The sequence below is a fragment of the Anopheles maculipalpis genome, chromosome 2RL (genome assembly GCF_943734695.1).
Source record: "Anopheles maculipalpis chromosome 2RL, idAnoMacuDA_375_x, whole genome shotgun sequence".
NCBI lineage: Eukaryota > Metazoa > Arthropoda > Insecta > Diptera > Culicidae > Anopheles > Anopheles maculipalpis.
In genome coordinates, this window is record NC_064871.1 from 2,015,061 (window position 1) to 2,028,360 (window position 13,300).

A 13,300-nucleotide genomic window follows, 5' to 3' on the forward strand; every position below is an offset into this window, starting at 1 on the left:
TTGAACAAATTTCTGGAGGTTTGAGTGTCACCCTACTCGCCCCACCTTCTGAATATCCATAGTCGTCTGGCCAACCTGCTCCTCCGATGAGCATCGAGAGTCTCCCTACCAAAAGTAAAGCCTCGATGTCTCCAACGTTCCAGTAAGGACGATTCTCATCCAGCTTCTTTAGACTGCCTGGACAGTCAACCAAATAAAGGTATTGTTTCGCTCTGCTAGCAATCACGTTGTTCCGTTCTCGTCGCAATTATAAATCTGAGTTCTTCTTCCCCACCACATGGCGTACCGTGACCCGTCCGATGTCTTCGTCTTCCCCACCACACGGCCAAGCGAAGCAAATCTTTGGCTCTTGTGAGCCTTACTTTTTTTCGTGCATCGGTCACATCTTTCACCTTTTGGAACTTGAAAAGCTTTAGTCCAAGCTCATTTTTCAATATTTACCGAATGGCATATTGCTATATCTTTGACTCATGAGCTATTTGTCGGTCGCAGCGACGCGGTTTTCGTTCAAGCCGCTTCTTCATTTTCCTAGCCATATCTGGCGATGTTGCTGTTTGTTTTTGTCCATTTCCATAATATCGAGCTACTCTTCCACTATCACGGTAGGAGAACCATCACGAATATTTTTTCTGATGAATTCAACAATAAAATACTATGGTGCGCTGGTTAAAAATATAAAGAGGTGTCACTGGAAGAAATTTTATCGCTATCAGACAAGCGGTTCAGAAATATCAGAAGCCTGAACTTGGTTGCAGTTTTTTTCTCAGCTCACCCTGTACATGTTTGAATCGTTGAAGATCGGAAAGAGCAAATGGCCAAAGCACTTTGACAATCTAGTTGGGATAATCGGCTTGAATCAGCCTATGGCGAAGCTATACACCACCATCGAAAACTTCGTGAGCAATACAAGCGACCTCGCCTGACCCCAACTTTCGGTCATATATTGAAATATAAAAGCTTCTCTTTCCTGGCAACATCGTTTCGGTCGATTAATATTAATGTACATTTATTTTTCTTCATTATCAGTTCACTGCCGCCCATCCCAGCGTATGGGTTTTTCCGGTCCTTTTCGCCTTATCACGTTTCATATGAAGTAAAGGAGATTTGAACACAGCTACACCGCCCCTATGCCTTCCTATTCTCTCCATTGCCGTATGCTGGGGTTGACTCAGATTCGCATGCGCAGTCCTAATTCAATGCCTGTAAAATTTCCTCTGAGATCGACGTTCCTTTTCTTCTTTTTCTTTTGCCTCTTCTACTCTCTGTATATGTTCCTTCTCGTCTGACTTCCACATTCAATGATTGGCAGAAAGTGTTATTGCCCCACCCCTGATGATTCACACAGACTAACAAATGTTATAATCTTGTATTTTGGATCGCTCATGAAAGCTAATAGATTTTTCTTTACTATCACTTGAATGTGATTGTAAAGCCACACCACGGCTGTGTGAAAAAAATCACACGGCTGATTAACTCCACCAAAAAGGTTTCGCAAACAGTATTCACGGCAGTTCTGTTCATTGCAAAATATGCTGTCCAAGTGAAGAGAAGTTAAGCTAGTTCCTTCGTAGTTTGCGTTTCGCAGTGTTTTAATTATGAAAATCGGAATCTTAGCGTTGAAAGTAATGTGATTTTTAACAAACAACTCTCGTACAAGCTTTTGATCACAGGCTTATCAAGTGGTGACGATTGTTACTTTGTTTCAGGATGCATTGTTCAATGCGATTGAGGCCAACCAATTGGCGCAATTTGTGGATGTGCTCAAATCATCAAACTTAAGATCACATGAGGCTTTTGACAATACTTTGCAATCAATATTTAAGGAAGTTTTGTGCCTACCCGATAGAGCAAGCTTCGTTAAAGCATGCCTAAAACATGGTGCTCGTCATGATAAGGTCAGTGCAACATTAAGTATAGTTAACCTAACGTAAGTGATTGTATGTAATTTATGTTGTTTGCACAGGCTAACGATAAAGGAGAATATCCGATTCACATTGCTGCACTATCGGGTAAAGTGGAAAACCTGAGGATGCTGCTATCTTGTCGTCGTACAATTATTGATCAAAAGACACACGATAATAAAACTGCCTTTGAATTGCTCTGTGAAATTAAATTTGAAACGGAGAGGGAGATTTTCGAATGCATAGCGTTACTGCTGGAATATCGAGCCCAAATTCCCGAATATTTTCTCAACGCAGCTGGACACTCAACATTGCGAGACGAGTTGTATAAAAATTATGCTACACAGAAGATTTGGACAGATGAACAGCAAAGAAGACAACATTTCAACGATTTATTCTATAAATGTGTCACTGTCGACATATGGAAATTTGCAATCTACAAACGGTGTGGAGAAACGACCAATTCCATTGAAAACTTACCAGAAGGAATACTAACCTTATGTTGCAGTTCTGGAAACTACGAACTGCTTGAACACGTGTTCGAAATACTACCCGAGGATAAGTTAAAACAACTTTTACAGAAAAAGAAAGCAAGTGGATTGTTCGCTGAAGAAAATCTGCTCACACTACTTATCCATTGCGTGAATGAAAATGACAACGATTGTCCCTTTTTAAAATGCTTGAACCTGTGTTTAAGCTGCCCATTAATAGATGTTGACGAAATCGATGGTAGAAAACGTCGTGCATTGGACTATGCAGTCAAATACAACCTAAAGCGAGTGCAGACGCTGCTGTTAGAAAAAGGCGCTTATCTTGGTGGCAGAGATGTCTTTGGCAGATATGTTTTATGCATCATCGATCCGATCGTGCTGAAACAGCATTTGGACTCCTGCGTATATACTGTAAGTGAAGGATACGAAAGCAGAGAGTGCGATCGGAGCAATATTTTTGTTCTGCTGAAAAATTTCATTCCTCCAAAGTACAAATCAAACCAATGGAGAAGAAAACCACAGCCAACAAACCAATCGAACGAAAGCATCATACCAGCGCTGATACAGTTTACCGAAGAATCAGACCTTTCTCTTATCAAAAACGATGAGGCCAAAGATACACGGCTGCAGCTTATAGAGCATCCAGTAATATCCACCTTGCTTTATATACGCGATGCGCCAGCAAAGTGGTACATACAAGTCTTAAAATTAATAAGAGCACTACCATTAATCTTGCTATTAATCGATGGCTTAATCTCAAGCATATGGACTATTAGCCTGGATGGGTTCGTTTTCGCAACTAATTTCGTTTTTTTAATTGTTCTTCTTCTTTTTGAATTTTTACGAGATTGTTATTTCTTAAAAAAATCTGAAGATAAGTGCCATGTGACTAAAAAGATGTGGATATTGTTGGTAGAATTAATTTTAATTTATGTAGGATATTCTATGAATTACTCTGATGGACAAGCCCTCAATTGTATGATCATTGTGGCGGGACTTGCAATGGCACGATGTATGAGAAGCTTCAACCTAACAGCAAAGCGTATCTATAACCTACAAATAGTGTATAGGAATATCTGGAATGGTTTGTTATTGTATACGCCTATTTTGCTTATTTGGACCGCCATTTCATTCGTGAACATTTCGAACCCTGACGACTTTGAGGATAGCCAATTGAATAGTGGCAATGAGGCAACTTACAATACTACCAGTTTCATGACTGATGTCACGCTGACCTCATCGATAGTGTGGAGAAAACTACTGCACACTTTTAGAATGCTTGTCGGTAAGCTTAGCGCTCGATAACCTTCCGTACAGTCCATCGCGTAACGGGCAATTGTGTTTTCGTTTGTAGGAGAGCTCAATGCTACCGAAATGCAGTCCAATCCATGGAGTAATATTACGTATATAGTGTTTCTAACGCTCATAAGAGTTTCGCTACAAGGCTTTTTGGTGGCTCAAGCTGTTGGTGATATTTCGGTGAGTAATCGTGCATAGCTTTAGAGACAATATGGGTAAACTCTTCTTCTTCAAACTTCCAACACAGGCTATCACGAAGAAAGCTACACTATTGAAAATTAATTCCCAAACACGTTATATTCACCTTGTTGAAATTAATTCTTATCCCCTGTTCTACCGGTGAGTGATGGTGTGGTGAATGTATGCTTCATATTAATTGATGTTTCGATTGTTTTTCGTGATACAGGTTATTTCCTGCCCATAATCATCATGATGTCCTTTATATTCAGATGTAAGTTTACAGAAGCGTGATCAATGAGCTTATCAGGAGCGTTTCTAAACCCCCTTATCCCAACCACTAACGTATCAAAATCATTTCTAGGAAAATTCAAAACAATAGAGAAGTCACGTTGTACAAATTGCGACACCAAAGAGACAACAATTCAGCAACATTGCCTGCGTTGCCGATAAAAACGAGTATCGATTTTGCAACAGCACTAGAAAATCACATTTTTACACATCGAGCATATTTTGAGTACGACCGCAGTACAACATCAGCAACAGACATTCGCGACTGCCTTCCCAGCAGCAGGAGCACCACAAAAACTGATCTGCAATCCAATCACCACAATACAACATCAACAGCTGCAGTCGAGGCTTCAGCAGCAACAGCATCAGCAACAAAGCCAACCGCAGCTCCCAATACAGCAGCGGCAAATGAAGCAGTAGAAGCGGCGGCCTCTGGAAATTGCCTTCCCAGCAGCAGCAGCACCACAAAAACTGATCTGCAGTCCAATCACCACAATACAACATCAGCAGCTGCAGTGGAGGCTTCAGCAGCACCAGCATCAGCAACAAAGCCAACCGCAGCTCCCAATACAGCAGCGGCAAATGAAGCAGTAGAAGCGGCGGCCTCTGGAAATTGCCTTCCCAGCAGCAGCAGCACCACAAAAACTGATCTGCAGTCCAATCACCACAATACAACATCAGCAGCTGCAGTCGAGGCTTCAGCAGCAACAGCATCAGCAAAAAAGCCAACCGCAGCTCCCAATACAGCAGCGGCAAATGAAGCAGTAGAAGCGGCGGCCTCTGGAAATTGCCTTCCCAGCAGCAGCAGCACCACAAAAACTGATCTGCAGTCCAATCACCACAATACAACATCAGCAGCTGCAGTGGAGGCTTCAGCAGCAACAGCATCAGCAACAAAGCCAACCGCAGCTCCCAATACAGCAGCGGCAAATGAAGCAGTAGAAGCGGCGGCCTCTGGAAATTGCCTTCCCAGCAGCAGCAGCACCACAAAAACTGATCTGCAGTCCAATCACCACAATACAACATCAGCAGCTGCAGTCGAGGCTTCAGCAGCAACAGCATCAGCAAAAAAGCCAACCGCAGCTCCCAATACAGCAGCGGCAAATGAAGCAGTAGAAGCGGCGGCCTCTGGAAAATGCCTTCCCAGCAGCAGCAGCAGCACTACAAAAACTGATCTGCAGTCCAATCACCACAATACAACATCAACAGCTGCAGTCGAGGCTTCAGCAGCAACAGCATCAGCAACAAAACCAACCGCAGCATGCTGTAGCTTCCCAGGAGCAGCAGCAGCACCACAAAAACTGAACTGCAGTACAATCACAACAGTACAACATCGGCAGTCTAGGCTTCAGCAGAAACACCATCAGCCAACCACAGCTCCTAGCACTGTTACTGCGAGAACAAATCGCTTGCGTATTCCACCGTTGATGAATCAATCACGTAAAGAGTAATCGATTCTGAAACCCTCGCGCAAGATCCTCTATAGCTTTGTGGATAATCTTTGATTGGACGTTAGGCTTTTTCCTGGATCATCCAGGTGGACCATTGTTTCACTACTATGCTTTCAAGACAAAGAGCGTTCGTAATTGCACTACTTGCACAAGTAGCCTTTTCTTGCTCTTAAAATCTTAACCTTTATATGGAACCTCCGTTCTACAATTGATTGCCTAATCTGACAGATTTTCCCAAAAACTTGAGGATACCTGCAAGTGAAAGTAATTAACAAATGTTTGTTCTTATATACTAACAACATGTTCGGAGTGTTCGGATGTGCCTTGCCGCGTTATATACACAGGACTAACGAGATCCAAAACTATTATTTCTTTTAAATGTTGTAATGAATAAATAACCTTGATGCTGCAATTCAACGTAAACGAATCGTACTATCAGAACAGGTCTTGATTGGTGCACTACTTAACAACGTCTCAAAATAATGAAGATCGGAACAATTGGGAATGTATCAGATCTTTGGAATTGGACGCTGAACCAACATCAGCCCGCTTTCTTCATCGATCAATCATCCATCATGTTCGAAATGTTAACAGCCCAGTAAGCGTTTCGTTTTCATGCTGCACCCGGGAACAGACGTGACCCGCGTGCGCAGCTCATGACGTATTATCGCTCATGGCGTATTGATGAGTTTTTTGTATAGTTTAAATAAAGTAACATTGATGCTTGAGCTTCGTTTTCGGCTAAAGAGTAAAACAGGCCCATAAGTTGCATGCTACACACTCACAAGCAAGCTTTTATGTAAGTCCACAGTCATTTGTGAACATGGCTGAGTAGGACATATTGAATATATATAAACTATTGGTTTTTAAAATAAAAAAGCTTACTTTATATTTTATTTAATTATTTATTTTAAGTATAGCGGCTAGCGCCGTTTTGTCAACACCGCATGTATTGACTGTTTTTATGAAATAACCGGATCATTAGTTCCCTGTTTTTTGCCTTATTCCGGGCATTTATTTATTTATTTATTTATAATTAATTATGACGGTCCAGTGCCGTATTGTTCACACCGCTTGTGTTGAAAAAAAAAAATACAATTATATTGATAAGGCATTTCCTCCTTATTCTTTGCCTTATCCCGGGCATACTCGGTTGTGGATGGTTGTGGTGATGGTGATGATGATGATGATGATGATGATGATGATGTAGTGGTGGATGTTGTGAATTTTGATGGTCCGGGACTATCGCTGTGACTATTGTGATGATGGTGGTTGGATTCATCCGAATTCCGGCTATAGTGGTGATGTGGCTGTTCTATTGTTGACATTTGATGTTTGGTCTCGACTGTAACAAACAAATAAACATTGTTAAGACTGCACGAACATTTATTTGTCTGCATACAGTGTTCTTCAGTGCAGTCCAGCCATGACATTTCAAGCTCACTCTAGTCAACGTCCAATCAAAGGATGATCGACAAGCTCTATCCCGCAGCAGCGAAAGCGACTTCACTACTCCCGAGACTGAACCCGCCAACCACCCCGAACCCGACGCCAACATTGTCAAACTCAATGTGCCAAAACTGGACTGGAGTGGAGAACACTGCACTTTGAACAACGCCTGCCTCCCTTTTACGGCAGTGTTGGAATCGCCCTCGAATGCTGTTGCCCAGTCATCGGATCACCCGTGGCACTACAAAAAATACACTTAAGACGTAGACAACAAAACATTTAACAAAAAAGGAATGGGGGAATACGAATAAGGATTGGAAGGATACTTGGGATGTGGAATCATAGGACAAGACCGTTGTCTCTGGCGAATCGGAAGATGGTCCTCATGTAGGGGAGGTCCCTGGTAGCCAACACTTCTCTAATTTCTGTACCCGGTCGTCTGCCGATATTCCCGACTGCGCTCAACAAGGAGGGTCTTGAGGTTTCAAATTCCACGCAGGACCACAGAAGGTGATCCACATCGTGGAATCCGTCACCGCAGCCACACACTTTTGTCTGAGCCAGAGTTATACGCTGTAGATGAGCATTCAACGCAAAATGATTCGACATCAGTCGAGACATCATTCGTATGAATGCCCGGTCTACAGAGAGCCCATCGAACCAAGGCCGCAGGGACACTTGCGGAGAGATCGAAAAAAGAAAACGCCCGAGTTCATCCGCCTCCCACATGCTCTGCCAGCGAGACAGGAAAAGTTGCTGTGGGAAACGAAGGAACTCTTGGGCCGAGATCGGTCGGTCGTAAAAAGCGCCTTCTTGGACGCCTGTTTTGGCCAGTGAGTCTGCCTTTTCATTGCCGGGGATTCCACAATGAGAAGGGACCCAAATTAGCGAGATCTTATACGCCTTATCGAACATTGAGCCAAGCAGTTCAATGATTTTTATGGTGAGGAAATCCTGACTCTTAACAGCCTTCGGAGATCTCAGAGCTTCAATAGCACTAAGGCTATCAGTGAAGATGAAGTACTGGTCCGAAGGTCTCGCTGCTATCATGGATAGTGCGTACAAAATTGCGGCTAGCTCTGCGGTGTAAACACTACATGGCTGCCTCAATTTGAAAAATGCCTCGGTGAACTCGCTAAAAACACCGAAGCCAGTGCCCTCCTCAGAGGATGATCCATCAGTTTAGTACTGGCTTATTTGGTCTAAATGACCATACTTATTCATGAAAATACCCGGAACTACCCTCGGGCGAAGATCATTAGGTATGGTCTTAATTTCCTCGCGCATCGAGGAATCTGTTTTTAAAATGTAACTGTAGTTCTCAGGAAGGGCAGCACGATTTAATGCCTGTGGAGCGCTAGGATGCACTTGTAGGGCAACAAAATCTTCATAAATCTTGAGGATTTTGCTCTTAGAACCTGTCTCTATAAGCGCTTCAAAATTTTCTATTATCAAGGGATTTGATACTGAACAACGGACTAGAAGGCGAAGCGACAGCATTTCAAAACGTAGTTTGAGCGGCATCACTCCGGTCATCACTTCTAGGGACATGTTGTGTGTATATTTCATGCTCCCTAGTGCGAGTCTAAGACAGCGGTACTGTAGCATTTCGAGCTTGAGTATCAACGTATTGGATGCCCAATGGAAGCATATGCTTCCATATTCCAATACGGATAGTACCGTTGTCTTATACAGTCTCAGGACGTCTGATGGATGTGCGCCCCACCAGAATCCTGTGACTGTCCTTAGAAAGTTGATTCTCTTACTGCATTTTTGTACCAGATGGGTGAAATGAGTACTCCAGTTTAGCCTTGAATTAAACCATACACCAAGGTATCGAAAATTGTCGGATGTTGATATCTTTTCACCATATAAAAAGACATCAATTTTCGGATCATATAGCCTTTTCTCCCTGTTTTTTTCCGTGTCGCTAAAAGGAGAAAAGACTACCATCTCAGTTTTCGTAGCAGAGAACTTGATACCAAGGTTTTCAGACCACTCGGAAAGATTATCCAGAGTGGTTTGTAAAGCCAGTTGTATTTCGTCGGCGTCTCTGCTTGCAAAAGATATAACGCCGTCGTCTGCCAATTGTCTAAGACTGCAGTTTGGCGCTAGACAAGAGTCTATCTCACTTACATAAAAGTTATACAACAGGGGGCTCAAGCAGGACCCTTGTGCTAGTCCATGGAAACTGGTCCGTTTTAACTGCACGTGACCATTGTTGAAATTCATAACTTTTTCCGACAAAAGGTTGAATAATAAGTTATTCAATTTTGGTCCCAGGCACGCATTTTCTAACTTTTGACTCAGTTTGTATGGAGAAACTGAGTCAAATGCCCCCTGTATGTCAAGGAAGATAGACCCCATGTTCTGCTTGCGTGCACGGGCAAGCTCTATTTCTGTCACCAAAAGCGCTAAGCAGTCATTAGTACCCCTGGCTTTACGAAAACCAAACTGGGTATCTGATAGAAGGTTGTTTTTTTCCAACCATTCTTCTAAGCGTAAGAGAATCATCCTTTCAAGGAGTTTCCTCAGACACGAAAGTAGCGATATCGGCCGATATGAATCGTGTCTTGATGGCGGTTTGCCAGGCTTCAAAATAGTGACAACTTTCACTTCTCTCCATTCTTGCGGGACGCTGTTGAACTCTAACATATTGTTGAAGATTCTTAACAGACGTTTCTTGCCCATGTCGGGAAGATTTTGCAGCAGTTTGCTGTTGATCTGATCCAGGCCTGTGGAAGAATTTTTGCTTGATAGAAGAGCAAGCGATAGCTCAACCATAGTGAACGGTGAGTCCATGATAGGGTCACTGCCAGGCGCATTTTGTGCAAAGTTTTGCACAGGAACGAAATCGGGGCAAAGCTTGTGGGCAAAATCATTCAACCACTCGCCAGAAAAGCTTTCGCTCTCGTTAGTGTTATTGCTGTTTCGCATCCTTCTAGCCATCCTCCAAAGTGAATTAAGTGAAGCGGAAGGGTCTAGGTTATTGACGTATCTACGCCAATAGCCCTTTTTCTTCGCCTTCAACAGGTTTTTGCATGATCTCTCCAGTCCTTTATATTTTTCATATAAAGACCTTGAGCCCGTGTCACGGAATGCTTTAAACGCCTCCCGCTTCTTATTAAAAGCCGCTTGGCAATCCTTGTCCCACCAAGGAGTGGGAGGTTTTTTGAATGTCCTTGCTTGGTGGGAGCGCCTTGTTTGGGCCTCAAGAGCGCACTTGTTTATAATTGAAACAAGTTTTTCGTACTCCTGAACTGGAGACAAATCTTCCAAGTCAAGAGAAAGCGAAGCGGCTACTAATTCACCGTATCTTGTCCAGTCGATGTTCCTCGTTAAGTCACATTTAACGGGGATTCCACCTACTGGACATCCTCCCTTGATGAAGGAAATTTCTATCGGCAAGTGATCACTGCCGATAGGGTCCTGGATCACCTTCCAACTAAAATCCAGGGCCATCGCTGATGGACATAGAGACAGGTCCAGTGCACTCGCCCTACTCTTAGGTGTCTGCATCCTAGTTGCCTCTCCTGAGTTGAGAATTGAAAACCCAAATCTGTCGCAGATGTCTCGGATAATAGGAGCGCGAATGTCATCCTTATCGCAACCCCAGTCGACTCCGTGAGAGTTGAAATCTCCCAGGATCAAAAGTGGTCCAGGCAAGACCACTGCTAAATTTCCAAGATCCTCTTTGAACTTTTCAATTTTTTCCTTTTCATTGTTGGCTATCGTGGGGATATAAATTGAGGTAATTGTCACGTGAAGATCGCCAAGTTTTGCCTTGACTGCGACAGTTTCAATAATATCTTGTCTAGGGGTGGGTATTCTGGTGAAAGTGTGACTCTTTCGAACACCAATCAGTACCCCTCCACCCCTTGTAATGCGATCTTCACGGATTATATTATATCCGGGGAAGGTAAGATTAATGTCTTCCGATAGCCAAGTTTCACAGAGGGCGAACACATCACAGTTGTGCTCGCCCACTAATGATTTAAAGGAGTCTAGCTTACCAAGCAAACTCCTACAGTTCCACTGTATGATGGTGGGAATCGGAGGAATTAATCGTCCAATCGGACCATCATGCTTAAGCATGGCCATTGGGCCAGCCACTGTTTGATCATCCCCTTCAGGAAAGGAAGGGCCCAAGTAGCGATCATGTGCAGGTGCTGCGGGAGGTTCAGGGTCATGAGGAGGGACTCTAGGATCTCGGAAAGGGACGGGGTAGGGGTTTTCGGACAACCCCCGATTGGAAAAGCCAAGCTTTCCAGAGGGGCTTCGGTCCGGGGGGATCGCTTCTTCTTGGGCTCCTTCCTGGCAGATTGAGGAGCGGGAGCAGAAGGATCAGCGTCTCGAGTTGGGACTGAGGATGTTGCTTTAGCAAGACGCTGTTGTGCCAAAGGTTTACTTTTTTTTTAGGACCTTCCGTTGTATCTTTTTGTATGATACTCTGGTCTTAGCTGATCTCAATGGCACCTGTTCGGATGCAGTTGGGTTGGACTCGCCATTTGCAGCTGTATCCAAAACTGCAAAAGGGTTCGACGCGTTCGCACCTTTAAGGGCGTCGCTATAAGAGCCGCGTGCCCTCTCAGCTACCGTTTTTGTCTGTTCCCTTATTCCGGGCATGCTCGATTATAAAATAATACTATTTTAACAAGTTTTAATGTAGTTTAGAATGTCAATAATTTTTCAAATTAAATCATGTAAAATTTTTTTTTGTAAATTAAGCCATTTCAGTAAAAAATATGGCTCAGTATAGAATACTTTATTACTGTACGAACAGGCTCGTTTCATTGATTAAATAAGTTAGAGAATCTTTTTTATAAATTAATCTTATACATATAAAAATGGAACAATCAGTGTGTGTCTAACATAGACTATCGTACCCATGACTTTCATAGTCATTTGTAGTGGTAGAAAAAGATATTGCTCTACCCCTGATTATTCACCCAGACTAACAAATGTTATAATCTTGTATTTTTGATTACTCATGAAAGCTAATAGATCTTTATATATAGACCATCGTATGTGATGTGTGAAGTGACCATGTGATCGTAGAGTCACTTATCAGTCAAAGAAAAAATGAACCAAATAAAAGGTTCAGCCATCAGTAACAAGGCATTTTTATTCATTGTAAAATATGATGTCCAAGTGAAGAGAAGTTAAGCTAGTTTCTTCTTAGTTTGTGTTTCGCAGTGTTTTAATTATGAAAATCGGAATCTTAGCGTTGAAAGTAATGTGATTTTTAACAAACAACTCTCGTACAAGCTGTTGATCACAGGCTTATCAAGTGGTGACGATTGTTATTTTGTTTCAGGATGCATTGTTCAATGCGATTGAGGCCAACCAATTGGCGCAATTTGTGGATGTGCTCAAATCATCAAACTTAAGATCACATGAGGCTTTTGACAATACTTTGCAATCAATATTTAAGGAAGTTTTGTGCCTACCCGATAGAGCAAGCTTCGTTAAAGCATGCCTAAAACATGGTGCTCGTCATGATAAGGTCAGTGCAACATTAAGTATAGTTAACCTAACGTAAGTGATTGTATGTAATTTATGTTGTTTGCACAGGCTAACGATAAAGGAGAATATCCGATTCACATTGCTGCACTATCGGGTAAAGTGGAAAACCTGAGGATGCTGCTATCTTGTCGTCGTACAATTATTGATCAAAAGACACACGATAATAAAACTGCCTTTGAATTGCTCTGTGAAATTAAATTTGAAACAGAGAGGGAGATTTTCCAATGCATAGCGTTACTGCTGGAATATCGAGCCCAAATTCCCGGATATTTTCTCAACGCAGCTGGACACTCAACATTGCGAGACGAGTTGTATAAAAATTATGCTACACAGAAGATTTGGACAGATGAACAGCAAAGAAGACAACATTTCAACGATTTATTCTATAAATGTGTCACTGTCGACATATGGAAATTTGCAATCTACAAACGGTGTGGAGAAACGACCAATTCCATTGAAAACTTACCAGAAGGAATACTAACCTTATGTTGCAGTTCTGGAAACTACGAACTGCTTGAACACGTGTTCGAAATACTACCCGAGGATAAGTTGAAACAACTTTTACAAAAAAAGAAAGCAAGTGGATTGTTCGCTGAAGAAAATCTGCTCACACTACTTATCCATTGCGTGAATGAAAATGACAACGATTGTCCCTTTTTAAAATGCTTGAACCTGTGTTTAAGCTGCCCATTAATAGATGTTGACGAAATCGATG

General features: G+C 42.5%; 2 protein-coding genes across 2 annotated transcripts in view; one reads left to right on the top strand and one right to left on the bottom strand.

The window, feature by feature from the left end:
• Positions 1–13,300, bottom strand: part of LOC126558456 (glycerophosphodiester phosphodiesterase 1) — a 357,972-nt gene that overhangs the window by 287,468 nt on the left and 57,204 nt on the right. The window lies entirely within an intron of this gene.
• LOC126559966 (uncharacterized) lies at positions 864–5,464 on the top strand. The gene is made up of 5 exons (XM_050216127.1): positions 864–896; positions 1,964–3,140; positions 3,330–3,677; positions 3,747–3,871; positions 5,369–5,464. The coding sequence occupies exons 1-5, from the start codon at positions 864–866 to the stop codon at positions 5,462–5,464; spliced, it is 1,779 nt and encodes a 592-aa protein (XP_050072084.1).

Bases quoted from the DNA above. Each gene is read 5' to 3' on its own strand.
- LOC126559966 (XM_050216127.1), top strand. From the start codon at position 864: ATGGCGAAGCTATACACCACCATCGAAAACTTC. The intron at 3,141-3,329 runs GCTTAATCTCAA...TAATTTATGTAG, and splicing joins AATCTTGCTATTAATCGATG to GATATTCTATGAATTACTCT. The intron at 3,678-3,746 runs GTAAGCTTAGCG...TTTCGTTTGTAG, and splicing joins CACTTTTAGAATGCTTGTCG to GAGAGCTCAATGCTACCGAA.